Below are 15,167 nucleotides of genomic sequence, written 5' to 3' on the forward strand. Positions count from 1 at the left end.
GAGAAAAGGTCGTAAAGAAGCTAACCTATACTGAGGCTTAATAGTAAACTGAGGGCCTTCGGTTGCGGAGAAGTCCGCCGTTCGGCGCGAAATCACAAAGGTGACCGCTTCCTCAGATTATACCGGTGCAGGGTCCGAATGCGGTCCCCCGCTCCGGGTGTGCCCCGTTGCTTGCACGAAGTGCCTCAGGGCCCTGGTGCGATCTCGTCAGACTGTGAGACAAAGGGTTTCAGGCCTGTGATATGGGCACTGCTGAGTTTTCCCGTATGGGGATCTTTCAGCAAGTACGCGAGAGAAGTGCAAGCTTTCTCCACTCGGTACGGACCAAGCCACTTAGGAGTGAGCGAGGTTGAGAACCCCTTACTGGCATCTCTAAGAGCGTGGTTACACTTCAGGACAAGATCACCCACCTCAAAAACTAGGTCGCGATGCTTGCGGTCATATTGGGCCTTCTGCTGAGCCCTGGCCGACTTTGCCTTGCTTTGCAGAAAGCTCGACAAAGCCTGTCCCAAAGTGTCAACGCGTAAGCAGAGCAGTCTGCCGGCGTCTCCTCGTCCTCAAGCTGGCATTGAGTGACGCTGGTCACCGGATTTGCCAACTCTCTTCCAAAATTTAAGAAAGCGGGCGAAACCAGTTGAGCGACTCTCGGATATTCGAATAGCGAACGCGCGCTCACTCAAATGATCTGTCCAGTTCCTTTGACTTTCGGCAAAGTCCGCCAACATCGGTTTGAGCGCACGATTGACACATTCCGTCAAATTGGACTGGGGATGGTGGGGTGAAGTGGTGCAGTGATCAATTCCGAGGGAACGGCACGTGACACCAAACACCCGAGCGGTGAAATACGAAGCATTGTCAGTGATGAGCCTTTCTGGGAAGCCGAACCGGCAAAACATTTCCTGCAGCTTCTCAAGCACCGCTTGCGCTGTCACCATCCGAAGAGGGAACTATTTCACCCATTTCGAAAAGTGATCAACGACTACCATCAGGTGAATGAACCCCTGCTTACTTCTGGGAAATGGTCCCATTAGATCGCAGGTGGCCACTTGCCACGGCCGCTCACTGACAATCGGTTTCATCAGACCGGGCGGTTTGCCACCCCTTCATTTCACCGTTTGACAGACGCGGCAAGAACGGCAATAGCGAAAAATGTCTCGCTTCATGCTGGGCCAGGTCACAACGCGGCTAAGTTTTGCAAAAACTTTCGAGCCACTCAGGTGACTGGCCATGGGTTCGTCGTGAGAGGATCGCAACAGTGCGGCTCTCAGACTTTTAGGCATAACTACTTTAAACGGGTCGATGGACTCGTCGTCAGTGGCTATATACTTCAGCAGGAGCCCGTCATGGTCCAGCAAATATGAATCAGCCGAATACTCAGCAACACACGCTGGTTCGAACCCGCCTATTCGCGCCCGCTGCAGGGCAAGCAGCGTCATGGCGCTCTGTCTCGTTGAGACAGTCGCTATCGGCGCTCACCGCAGGACAAGCAGCGTCACGGCACTTTATCTCTCCGAGACCCCGTCGCACATTTCGTGACAAAACGAGTCACTTTGCCGGGCCTTCAAAAGCTCTTCTCTGCTGAAAGCGATGCCCATTCTCCCAAAATTGGGGAGTCTGGTATCGCGCCCACTCCACTCAGGACCGCAGCAACAACTGCTTGAGTCGGCGTCACGGGTTCGCTCTCAGCCTCGTGGCCTTCGGAAAGCTCTCTCGCTCGGCCGCATCGCGGTGCGCCGCTTACCTGGTTAGCAGCCAAGGTTTCGCATGGGGACTCACCCTTCTCGCCGAATGACGGCGAAGCTGCTGTTTCGCCCCCGACGCTTGCATGTGCTAAGGCACCGCTAGCGGCTGTCGCACCTGGATCAAGGTCCTCGGCCGACAATGGGGCACGAGATGGCGCGTCAGCTACCACGTTGGAGCTCCCCTTTCGATACTGCACTGAAAAGTCATAGTGCTGTATCAGGAGAGCCCAGCGCACCAGCCTGCCGGCAGGCTCACAGAGCCGCATCAGCCAGCTGAGCGCACTGTGATCCGTTTGCACCACGAATTTCGTCCCATCAAGATAGACGTCAAACTTCCGCAGTGCAAACACAACGGCGAGGCACTCCTTTTCGGTCACGGAAAAATTTTTCTCCGCAGAGACCAAGGAGCGGCTGGCAAAGGCCAACGGCTGCAACACGCCATCGTATTCCTGTAGGAGAACAGCTCCTAAACTTAGGTCACTCGCATCAGTTTGTACAACAAATGGTCTGGTCAGGTCGGTGAGCATGAGCTGCGCTGTCTCCGCTACGGCGTTAGACAGTCGGCAAAACGCCTCCTGCTGCTCAAGTCCCCATTGCAACTCAGCAGACTTACCCAAGAGTTTGCTCAAGGGCGCCTGCAGTCGGGCACAGGACGGAATGAAGGAACGGTAAAAGTTGACCATTCCTAAAAAGCGGCGAAGGCCACGTACGTCTTTGGGCATGGGAAAATGGAGAATAGCTCGAAGTTCGTCTTGATCCGGCTCTATGGAGCCTTCACCAAGCGTAAACCTGAGTAACTGAACACGGGTCTGCGCTAATTGGACCTTAGCGGGATTTATTGTCATCCCGGTGGTCCTCACCCCCTCGAGTACATCGGCAACATGGGCCAAGTGCTCTTCGAAGGTTCGTGAATAAATCACGATGTCGTCGAGGTAGCACATGCAGTATGACCACTTTGCTTCCCCGAGGACGCGGTCCATGAGTCTTTGAAACGTCGCAGGAGCATTGCAAAGACCAAAGGGCACACGAGTAAACTCGAAGAACCCTCTGTGGGACGTCAACGCAGTTTTACACTGGTCACGGTTACCCATCCGGACCTGTAGGTGACGTTTAGAGGCGTCAAGCGTGGTAAAGTACCGTGCATCACCCAGGTTACCTACGATAGAGTTTATCGTGGGGAGCGGATAGGCATCCTTACGAGTCACTCCATTCAGGCGGCGATAGTTGACGCAAAGGCGATAACTGCCATCTTTCTTAGGCATCAACACAATTGGAGATGCCCAGGAGCTAGACTACCGGCGAATAATGCCAGCCGCAAGCATGTCATCTAGCAATCCATCAATAATTATTCTGCCTTTTGGCGAGACTGACGAGCCTGGGGTTACACTTCAAAGGAAGCGCGTCACCAGTTTCGATCACATGGCTCACTAAAGCGGTGCAGCCAGGTTGGTCGGTGAAGAGCTCGTCGTACTGACGTAACAGTGTTAACAGACGAGCTTTCTGTGCATCATCCAACTCAGTTGCGCAGGCGACCAAAAAAAGTAGTGCCTCTTCCTGTCATGTCGGTCGATCCACAGAGGGGTTTCGAGCCGATGAGAGCGGAACGCCAGGGTACGAACCCGGAGTTGGCGCACGACACGGTTCGTGCCGCACCTCTCATTCCCGAAGGGGACTGTGAGAGGGCAAATGCGTTGAGCAGGGGCTTGGCCTTGAGCTCTGCGCAAGGCACGTTTCTGATGCTTCTGTGGCAAAGGCAACGGTAAGCGCCGAAGGGCTGATGAACGGCTTGAGTTGGCAAAAAGGGCCATCAGGATAGCCGCCATTCACAATGTACACAACGATACCTGTTTTAAGGAGAAAGTCCCGACTGAGAATCACTGGAACATTGAGCCCTAGAAGATGAACAAGAAGGCAGCGTCTCATTCGATCTCCCCATTTGACAGTCAACATTGCAGCACCTGCCGAATGGGCCACGCCTTTCGCAAGGGTGAATGTCGTTCGGCTGTCCCGCAAGTGCACTGACTGCTTCTGCAAGTGGGACAACACTTGGCTGCCGAACAACGAGGCGCTAGAGCCCGTGTCCAGCAAGCCGAAAATTCACTGCCGGCAATGGTGACCGGAATGAACGGCGCGTGCGTATCAGCAAGAAAAGTGCTTGCCCTGCACCCAGAAAAAAGAAGCAAGGGTTGGGTCACTCGTGCATTCACGAATGACCCGGAAAACCCGTTTCCCTGCCTCCCAGGAGGCCTGGATCCGGTGCATTCCCTTGTGACGTCCCCGCAAACACGGACTGAACCCGGATGTCTACGCTCCTTTCTCAAACCCACGCATAAAGAGCATTCCGGAGTGAAGTACCAGAAGGATTATCTCTACTATTCTCACAGGCTCCCCAACGCAAACACGAGGACTGGGCGGCGCCTTGTTGTCTACAGACCGTGTGACAGTGTATGGTGGAGATAATCGGCGCGCTCCCTTCAGATCTGTGGCATGGGGGAGCAGCAGAACACCTTTTTTTGGTTCGGGGAATGCGACCTTTGCGGCAAGCGCCTTTGCCGGGTCCAGTATGCCTTTCCGTCAACCTCCGTGGCTCCAGGGCTTATTACTGCATTCTGCGCGGATGGCCGCCCGCGGCGGTGAACGACGAAGCGGCGGCTACGGAGAATTTGGCGGGAGACACCGAGCTGCATGAAAACGTTGAGACTTGGTCTAGACATCGGCTCACCAAGTACCGGAAGCATCGGGGCCATTGTTCGCCCGTAATTAAGGTGCCTTCGGACTGCTCGCCCATCACTCTCCCTGAGGCTCGAGTTTGTACATTGTTACTTGCTCGGCTTTGTTTGGGAGAGGGTTTTCTACTGGTGTAGGCCACAGGGGCGGCCGCCGAAGATAATACACTCCGACTGAGAAGAAAAGATATGCCGCGTGGAGTGGCGGACTGGTTTGGTGCCCCGGTAGGGCAGAGTGGGAACCCGAGAAAAGCGGCCACGTGTCAAGAAAGGGGAGAAGCGAGGAGAGTCTCTCCCAGGGGAGGAAAAGAAGTAGACGGCGACGGAAGGGGACTACGAGACGAGCTTGGGAGTCCGAGATACGATGCGAAGAGTCGGAGAGAGACGGAGCGTTGAGATTGAGATGGTAGAAAGACGGAATGGAAAAGGAAGATAACAGTGCGAAGAGATAGCAATGAGAATCGATGAGATTATGACTGAGGCAAAGACGGTACGATGAGGAATGAAAGTTAGAGATGAGAAACGAGGAAGCGAGTGATTGCGGGACGTTATGAAAGAAGATTTAGATGGGAATCGCCGAGAGAGACAACGAAGACGATGAAGACTGACAAGACGGACCATTCGTGAGACGAACTTTATGCACCCTATTTAGATTAGCTTTGCAGGAAGGGAGGTGGCCTGTTGAGACATTGCGTGGTTTTATTCATTGATAACTTTGTCATTTGTGTCGTCGTGTGTTTATTCTGTATTATTCTGTATTCTGTCACCATTACTTAACTTATGTATCCTGTTTTGCGTGTCGCGAGTATTTGCTGATGTGTTACAATTTCGTGTAACAGAGATGTCGTTTACGGACAGTATGTGTGTACGCCATTTGTACTTGCTATTAAATTAAATGAATCAGTAAAGAAAAACAGGTCGTAGCGACTCTTACTTCCCGGCCCCAGCACGAATCCCTGTATTTGGAAAGTGATTGACACGTAGCCAAGAGGGAACCGGATAGAAAAAGGGTTGAGTGTTCTTCCCTCTCTTTGGCGATCGGTGGCGTAGCGGGGGACGTCTCACCCTTGCTATGTGCCCTCGTTCACGGCAGCGGTAACAGCGCACTCCATCACGGTGTGTTGTCCCAGACGGAGCAGCCTCGAGCTGTCGTGATCGGCTCCCTACATTATTTCAGGATACGTTTCTGCGAGCCGCACCTCCCACATTACGTTGGGCCGGAAAACATCCCTGTGTGAAGGTGTCAGGTGGAGCAGCGCAGGCTGCCCGCCTTTCATGCGTAAAGGGGTCAAGAGCGCGATCGCTAAATTCCCACGCATAGCCAGTTGGAGCCGCAAAGGCGGGGCCTAGAGGCTCTTGTCAATGGGGAAGGGTCATGGCCCGTCTCCAAGCGCAGCGCGGCTCAAGGGCATCGCTGGCTGGCGGCAGCAGGCGATAGGCACGTGCGGCGAGAATGTCGCCTTGAATGCGCTTCGCTTCGGCGGCCAACTCCTCCAAGTCACGGAAGCGGCCGCCGCGCAGGCATGCCGAAAAAGTTAGATGTGCCTACCTGATCACCCTTTTGACGTGTTCCTCGTTCGAGGCTCGGGGCTCAGCGATAGAAATAAGTTTATCCATCACACGTACATACTCCCCCATTTCGCCGCTCAATGTGTGCACGTGCTTCCTCACAGTTTGCACATCTAAAATTCAGGCCTAACTAGCTATACTGCTTTTACTATTTTGAAGATGCACCCACAGTTCAATATCAATATAATGAAGCAGTACATGCAGAAAAGAAACTCATCTAGTGAACGCCATTGCATCCCTGTAATGGCATTTCAGTCATGCCAATGATGTCTCACATTCCCTTCCATTCAACACTTGTATGTTTAGCATTCATTGTCAAGAAAGTCAACAACACAGAAAAACACGAGTGTACGAAAAGGGAGCTGACACGGACAAGCCCTACTTTCCTACTCATTTTTAATAAAGAAAAAAGCATATATATATAGCAAAAATTGTATTGCGCAAAAGAATATGTTATAAGCACAGTGCATAAATGATGACAGGTGACAAAATAAAAACAAAATTGACGCACAACTTCGCAAGTGAGAGCATTCGCAAAGAAAAGGTAAACTAATTCCTTTTTGAGCAGATCAATCTTCAAAAGTAAAATTGTGCTCACTAGAGTGGTAGATGCACTGCTCGTTTGGGGACACACTGTAAGAAGATGAACACTGATAACCGTTGGAGCTCGTGGGGTGCATATGCAAACAAACAGCTGCCCTGGCATCTGACACTGGACATGGTGACATCTTGACAGGCACCAGCATCGTTTTGTCAGCAACCAGAGTTGTGGATTTAGAACAGCGCTCAGCACACTGTTATGGGCACTTCAGTATTTTGTCACAACCGTGCCGCCTTTCCAGCACGTCATTTTCATGCTTCGAATCGTATTCTAGTAAACAGGTCTTTTTTGCTCGCTCTAATATAACCTTAATAATTTTTCTATATCGATTAAAAATAAGATAGCTCATTTTACTGCAGCTAATCGGAGTGCTCTTGGAAGTGCTGTTGCCAGAAGCAGTTCAGTTTCAAAGCACGACCGTGAACACATTTATGTCTGCCCAGCCATACCTCATTGACAACAAAATCATCAGAAATGGTGGTTACCTTGCAAAAAAGGCGGGGGTCCAGGCGAGACAGCTCCGGTGGCAGGTACTGCTTGTACATGTTGTAGAGGTCCAAAAAGGGTGCCCTCGATGGGTAGCCCTGCTGCATCAGCTCAAGCACAGAGGTCATTCCTGAAAGGAACACACAATGATCAAGTGAAAGGTGCACATCCCCACACTGCAGGATGTGTGGTCAAGAGACTATGAATGAAAGTAGCATTATATGCCGCCACAGTATCCATTAAGGAACACACGCTGATGTGTTCCGTCAGTTGTGCCGTCAGTGAGAAATGTTCACTACAACTTTTGAATGGCGAATGAGATAATGATGTCCTTCTTCAGTGAATACACTTTTGAGATTCCTTAGAGCATGGCTCTCAAACTCACCTCATTTAGCCGACTGCACTTAGAAAATTTAGTCCCACAAGCATAAGATGGGGGAGCACACGTCAAAGGGAACTTGCTGTCAGGTTTCATCATCATCATTTATTTGACCCGTAAGGGTCCCTTAGGGGCATTACATAATGGGGGAACAAAAAAAGATCAAAGAAAGTAACAGAGTAGTACTAATACAAGAGCAATAGTTTTGCAGGATCTGATAACAGATGCACAAAAATGTACTATTACAAACTAAAAAAAAAAACATGCGTGCACAAACTTTACACATACAAGAGCACAAAATACAGTGACAGTGGTACAGTTTTAATGGGCTGCCAAGTTTAGCTGAGCTGTTAGTAGCTGTTTGAATGCGCACAAGTCACGCTCTGAGATGATGGCTTCTGGTAAGTTGTTCCATTTCTAGATGGCGACAGGAAAAAAATTACTCGTAGAATGTTGAAAAGGATGCTGGAATTAAATAGTCGGCGAGAGTATCGGAAGGGAGCAAGTAAGAGAGAGCCATGCAAGAGAGGAAAAGAATAATACAACTTATGAAATAAATGCCTATCAGCTAGATTCTGCAAGTCTAAAGACTCCTTAATTAAGTGATGCTTGATGAGTGACGATAATTGGACGTAATAAACCGGGCCACCCTATTCTCTACGCATTTCAACAGATTAATCAGATAGATATGGTGAGCGCTCCGAATAGAGGACGCTTACTCTAGCTTCGTACAAACGAAGGTTACATACAGAATTTTACCAACTGCAGGAGATGATAGGCATCAATTTCTTTGCATATAATCAAAATTTTTTGATGTGTGAGCTACTGAGTGGGTGATGTGATCCGACCATGGGAGAGTGTTGGAAATAAGATGCCAATGTATCGGTAACTGCTGACATATGCCAAGTTCGTTGAGTTTAAATTGTAGGCATATTCTGAATTCGACTGCTTGTGAGATACACGCATTACTATACATTTGGAAAAGTTGATCGACATCACCTAGATTGAACACTAGTTTTCAACTAAAAATAGGTCATCTTGTTTGATTGATTTATGGGGTTTAACGTCCCAAACCCACCATATGATTATGAGAGACGCCGTAGTGGAGGGCTCCGGAAATTTCGACCACCTGGGGTTTTTTTAACGTGCAACCAAATCTGAGCGCACGGGCCTACGACATTTTCGTCTCCATCAGAAATGCAGCCGCCGCAGCCGGGATTTGGACCCGCGGCCTGCGGGTCAGCAGCCGAGTACCTTAGCCACTAGACCACCGCAGCGGGGCTCGGTCATCCTGTAGAATTTTGTGATCATCAGGGGTGGTTATTTGGTGAGAAAGGACGCAATCGTGCGGAAATAATTGCATGAATAATATAATCCCTGATGGTAGATCTTTCACATATATAGAGTAAGGGGCCAAGCGTTGACCCGTGAGGGACACCTGATCTAACAGGAGCAGCAGCGGAGCGAAGACCGGCAATGTCAGTGAACTGAGATCGATCTTCAAAAAGCTCATTTCGACGATAACTCAAATCTGGGTTCAGATGCTGACAGTTTTCATTCCACAGTGATTCTTCAACTCAGGAATTCCCATGGGGTGCCTCATGAAAAAAACGAATCCTTGAGACCAGCCCTTTATTTACGAATAAAGCAGTATTAACGGTAATAGATGTTTATTACAGCAAAAGCTGTTACGAGATCACAACTCGGGTCACGTGTAGTTGCATGTTGTCCACCACCGCCACCGCTATCGGTGTCCATAACCACATTGTGCGAAATAAGAAAAAAAAACCTTGCACCGATGACACAGTGGGGCTTGAACCCGGGCCCACTGGGTGCCAGCTTGATATTATACCACTGGGTTACGCCAGTACTTGTAACATGTTGTCACACTAGCCTTAGGCAGGTCTGACCTAGCACCAATGGCACAGAGGGGCTCGAACCCAGGTATGCTGGGTGCCGGCCCAGTATTCTACCAGTGAGCTACTTGGGTGCTTGTGACTTGTTGTCAAACTTGCCTTAGGCAGGCTTGATGTCGGAAAAGCAATCGCGTTAATACGACTTATAAAGCGTTTTATAACAGCGAAAGAACAACCAGTGGTCGCACAATGCGATTACCGTATTTACTCGCATAATCCTCACACTTTTTTTGGCGGAAAACGGGTGCAAACTTGGGGGATGCGAGAATTACGCGCGGAAAACTTTCCACGAAAACCTACAGAGCTAAAAAAAAATAAAATGAAGTGGCCGCAAATCAGGATTCTCACACCAGCAATTTGTGCTTGCAGTAGTTACCCAATGAGTGTTTTGAAAAGGCTCTCAAAGGCCGCTCTTCTAGCTTTCGCTGCAACTGTGCTGTGCCTACCGCGCAGGCCTGGAGTTTTTTTTCATGTCAAGCCATATGAAGCCATAAGCACGGGTTTGTGGGCTGTGTGTTGAAGACCCCTGCCCTAGAACAGAAGACTGCAGAACTGTCAAAAAAAGAGAAAAAGTATTTTTACTTTGCTGAAGTGGTCAAATGGTTACAGCCACATACAAAATAGCTCTCGTGGCCTGCTAGTACACTTACCACGGTATTCATGAACTGACTTTAAATTACCGAGGTAAGGCTACTTACGAGATGATGAGAAAAGTATAAGAAAAGTACAAGGCGAGTTTCAGAAACCTCCCTTAAGCTGTCATAAGGGCACTATATGAAAGGTGTCTTTAACTTGTCAATTATAGGCCCTGGGTGTGAGGGTAGGTAAATTTTTGGTACGAAATGATTACTTTGAGCAACAATAAATTAGCTTTACTGCAAGAAACCAGCCAAACATAAACAGCAGAAAAGTTTGTTTAAGCACTGACGTTTCTCATCCAGCCACTTTTCTGCAACTCCAGTCGAATCAGTGTTAAGTGTTGTTATACCGATGTCCTTTACGTTTTTGCTGTGTTTGATGGTGTTACCGTGCTTTCTTCAACGTTCGCTGTTTTCTTTCACTTTTATGAAATTTAACTGGATTTATTTGATAGTTTGAGCAGTTTTACGGCATTTTCAAGAAGTTGCATTTATTATGGAACAGTGCACTGAAGTGAACTTCACCGACGAAGTGGATACGTCTTGACGGGTGTTGTAAACAAGTACCTACTACGTAGATGACGTTGTGTGCCTTCAGAGAAAATGAAAAACATGGACGCAGCTCGCGATAGAATTCAAGAGCTGTGCATCCGTGCACGGCTGACCAAATAACTAGAAAAGTGTTTGTGCCATTTAAGGAAGTTTTACCAGTATGGAAAAAGCGTTTTTGCAGCCATAGTTGACATCCGCCAGAATGCGTACTTGTTACACGGTCAGCTACGAGACATTGACAAGGCAGTTGCTCCAAAGTCGAAACATGCCAATTCCATAAAAGCGCGATGCGATGAGCAGCTGCATGAGACTGGGCACAACGAACCCGTGACCATGGATATTTTCCTGCAGAAACAGTACACGAGCAGATTCTTCATGGTACTTTTTGTGTAGCGGGGGCGGCACAAAAATTTCGCTTGTCATAGGTCTCGACAAGGTGCCGTCGATCGTTAAGGACTCACCGTGGCAGTGATGTGTATGTGCATGTTGTGCGGTACAATATTCACATAATCAACGGGATATGCGAAGTGTTCTCCCACCATGTTGTTTAAGAAAGCCTTAAGGTAGTTCATCATCAGCCTGACTAGGTCCCCTGCAGGACAAAGGCCTCTCCCATGTTCTGCTAGTTAACCCGGTCCTGTGCTTGCTGCTGCCAATTTATACCCGCAAACTTCTTAATCTCATCTGCCCACCTAACCTTCTGTCTTATAGGCTACCTTAACCGAGCATTACTTAAGCACGAGTGTAAAGTCGCGCTTGACGTGACATCCCTCGCCCCCCTCCTTCTTGGTAACACGCCTTCCCGAGAAACGGAGCCGGCTCGGCGTGGCACCCCCTTCCTTGCTTGCCACACGCATTCCAGAGAAATGGCGCCCCAGCTTACTCTGTCTCCCCAGCTCCTCCCATGAAACTGCCTGTCCGGTGTCAACAAGGGCCACGGGCAACGAGGACGGGGAGATACAAGGAGCGCCCGGAAAAAGACTAGAGGCCTTTTCTACTAGGAGAGCTTGCCGGCTGGACCCCCGCAATACCGCTTTAGGCCCAACTGTGGGTCATAGTCTTTGCTGTCATTTCTGCATAGTAATCAGTTCTGTAAATAAAGTAGTGTAAGTAAAACATCCAGCAGTTAAGGCGTCTTTCTCCAGGGAAAAGTCACGAAGACGGTGGCGATCATCCTCGCGAAGCAACAGACTCTGCTTTGCTCCACCACTAAGAACCTGGTCCGAACCATATACCGAGTTGAGACGAAAATTTACTATGAGGAAAGTTCTGCAATAAGTACAAGGTAGGTTTATAAAACACGTTAAGACCGAACTTATGGCTAAGGTTGACTTAAGTAATAAGGATCAGTTTAAGTTAGGTTTGTGAATACAGGGTTAACGTCCATATTGCTAGTCACATGTGCTTTTGTGAAAATGTTCTGCCTCTGCAGGGAACCCTGGCAATCCTAAGTTGCATGCAGCACATCCCCTCTAGGCTGATGCCATCATTGCCAGGGCACTTGTAGCACCTTGGGGTATGTGTGAACGTTTACCATAGTGTTCGTCGTGCCCACTCAGTTCTCCATTGCGGACAGGCGTAACAATGTTGAGCCACTTTTCTTTCTGAAGGCAACATGTTTGCATACCACACTCGGGAATCTGCAGCGCCATCTAGCGTCTGTGATGTTCCGCCCCAGTGTCGGTGTGTGGAGAACTGCGGCGGTGAATGGTAATGAGTAAGAGGGCGCATGCTGGGCGCTGGAATGCGGCGGTGGTGCGCATACACGCCACATTCACGTGTGGGATTGGCCGGAAAAAGGCTCGTGACATGGGACCCGAGCCGTGATGAAAAATCACACAGAATAAGCTGGCACGGTGCTGTGAAGTTTCGAACTGCGAAGATCAGGAAGGCCAGTGACCAAAGCAGTAGCTGCCCTGTTCTACCGCATGTCGGTTTAAGAAACCCGGGAAATGGCTGTTGACCTCTGAGGTCCTGAGTGAGGCTGCCCGGACTTGCCGCATCCTTCAGGAACAGTTCCTAGTGGGCCTACAGATGTTCCTGTTCTGACCAGAACAATGTGGCACACACCATGTCATCGGAGCGAGTCATCAATGAGGCCAATGACGAGTTGGGTTTGACCAAGCTGGCCCAAGATGACGAATAAGACCGGGACACCGTCTATGAAGACGAAACGGTACCACTTCGTTATAGTTTTGAGGGTGGCATTTGAACAGTAAGAATGTTCTATCACTGAAGGAGCGCATGAGAGTAACCATCAAGATGCCACTTTGGCTAGAGTATAGTGTACTAGAATATTGGGTAGTGTGTTCAGGCACTCTGATTGATATGTTAGGTTTAATGTCCCAAAACCGCATACGATTATGAGAGACGCCGTAGTGGAGGGCTCCGGAAATTTCGACCACCTGGGGTTCTTTAACGTGCACCCAAATCTGAGCACACGGGCCTACAACATTTCCGCCTCCATCGGAAATGCAGCCGCCGCAGCCGGGATTTGAACCCACGACCTGCGGGTCAGGTGTTCAGGCACTCTCTCTCGCCATGCATCGTGTGAAGCGGCGCACGTGTACAAAAACCCGGTTTTCAAGGCAGCGCTGCCGTAGCATGGGCTGGCAGGATTGTCAGCTCCGCGCCGCTCTGCCTTCTCCGGTGCTGTTCAGTGACCTGTTGCTTGTGTTCGCGCCCGCTTAATGAAATTTTTTTCTGGCAATGTTTTTGCTGGCCATGTGACAGTGAGGCAATGCAGTCATCGGCGGCAACGACACTGCTTTGCACCTAGGTGCAAAACAGGGTAAACTATTGGAAAAAAAGGTGAACAGCCATCGCTTCTCGCTGCACCCAAAGACGAAGCATGGAGAAATATTTGGGAACAAAATTTACATCGAAAGGATGGGACCTTGAACGAAAGCTGCTCTGTATGTGAGCTACACTTCAAGCCTTCATGTGTTCACAGAGACTACGTGCTCGTTATAAACAGCGAAGAAGTTCGCGTATCACGTAGGAGACCAGAGCTAACGGCGGATGCCGTGCCGTTACTGCGTTGGAGCGTTACTGCCCAACGCTCCAAGCTACTTATCGAAGAAAGTGCCACATCTAAGACCTCCGCAAAAGCGGAAGAACTCGGTGGTCGAATCTCCAAGATAACTGCAACACCCTGTGTAGACGGTGAGGCCACTTATTCAGGTTCATCGATAGACCTTCCTGCTGACTACAAACACGAGGTGGCGAACACTACAGGGACTGGAGCTTCGCTGAAACGCTTACTCAAGCTTTGTTTGCCTTCAGATTACATGATCTCGATCGCACCGGATCTCGTGTCAAAGAGAGCGGTAATTTCCGTGCTGTCAATACTTCATTTTTTCGTGAAAGATATCAACCAGTTTGGTGAGGTAAAAAAAAAAAAAAAGCTGCACGCGAAAATCAGTCGGTTTACATAAAGGTGCCACCATAACGAAGTGATCGTGAACTGATGGTTCCACGGAATGGCGACGAATTTGATCGGTGTTACTGCTCACTGCAGTATGCGTACTCGTTAAAAAAGGGTTTCTTCTTACAGTCTGACAGTGGTGCAGAGTGATGTTTCCTTTTGACTGTACAGTGTGTAGAATGGATAGGGTGCAATTAGCAGTGGCTGCAAAAGACGAGGAAGAGGACCGTGGTTCGTGCTCTTGATAGCTCCGATTCGGATCACTGAGCGCTTGACCTGTGTTCGTTTTTTAATAAACGCACCGCAGACTTAACGCTCAACACGTACAATCAAGTGGTGGAGAGTGCTGGTTCTCTTTTTCACCCTGGAACTCCGTAGCCGGACTCTACCTCTGCCGTCCATCATGCGTGACGACGTTGCAGCAGAGCCGAATGCTGCCACACCCCCCGCTTTCCGCTGCCCCGGTATTCCGAGGGAGCGCGACCCAGTCCTATTCAACGGCACTGATGAACAGGACGTCGAGGACTTGCTCGCTTCGTTTGAAAAAGTGAATGTCAACAACCGGAGGGACGATAACGACAAACTCGGTCGCGCTCATTCTACCTGAGGGGTGTAGCGGAGTTTTGGCTGAACAACCACTAGGCTGAGATTACCACCTGGGCCTCTTTCAAAACGACCTTCGCAGACATATTCGGCCGACTGGCAGTGCGCAAGCTCCGCGCAGAGCAGCGTTTGCGTGATCATGCCCAGTTGGCAGGAGAAAGTTTCACGTCTTACATTGAGGACGTCGTAGGCCTCTGCTGGAGCTTCAATCCGGCCATGTCCAAAGCTGACAAAGTCGAGCATATCATTAAGGGCATCGAGGACGATGCGTTCCACATGCTTGTGGCGAAAACTCCTCGAACCGTCACAGACATCATTAAGCACTGCCAGAGCTAGGACGAGTTGCGAAAGCAGCGCGTTTGCCGCGACGTCACAGTTTCGACACGACCAGCACGTCAGCACTGACCATTGGCGCGATCTCTCCAGATCCGGTAGTATTGACGCACCAAATACGGCAGTTCATCCGCGAGGAGGTTGCCCGCCAATCGTCCATTGCTCCCTTTCTCCCTAGTAATATTCATGGACTCC

General features: G+C 49.6%; 1 protein-coding gene across 2 annotated transcripts in view; it reads right to left on the reverse strand.

The window, feature by feature from the left end:
- The window catches only part of jar (Myosin heavy chain 95F jaguar), a 255,795-nt gene that overhangs the window by 83,323 nt on the left and 157,305 nt on the right, over positions 1 to 15,167 (reverse strand). For both annotated transcript variants that reach the window (XR_012895116.1, XM_037426322.2), the window contains exon 15: positions 7,124 to 7,254. Coding sequence is in view for 1 of the 2 variants with exons in the window: in XM_037426322.2 (XP_037282219.1) it covers positions 7,124 to 7,254 (131 nt within the window). In the remaining variant the exon portion in view is untranslated. The remainder of the gene's footprint in view (positions 1 to 7,123; positions 7,255 to 15,167) is intronic.

This window comes from Rhipicephalus microplus, chromosome 5 (genome assembly GCF_043290135.1).
Source record: "Rhipicephalus microplus isolate Deutch F79 chromosome 5, USDA_Rmic, whole genome shotgun sequence".
Taxonomy (NCBI): Eukaryota; Metazoa; Arthropoda; class Arachnida; order Ixodida; family Ixodidae; genus Rhipicephalus; species Rhipicephalus microplus.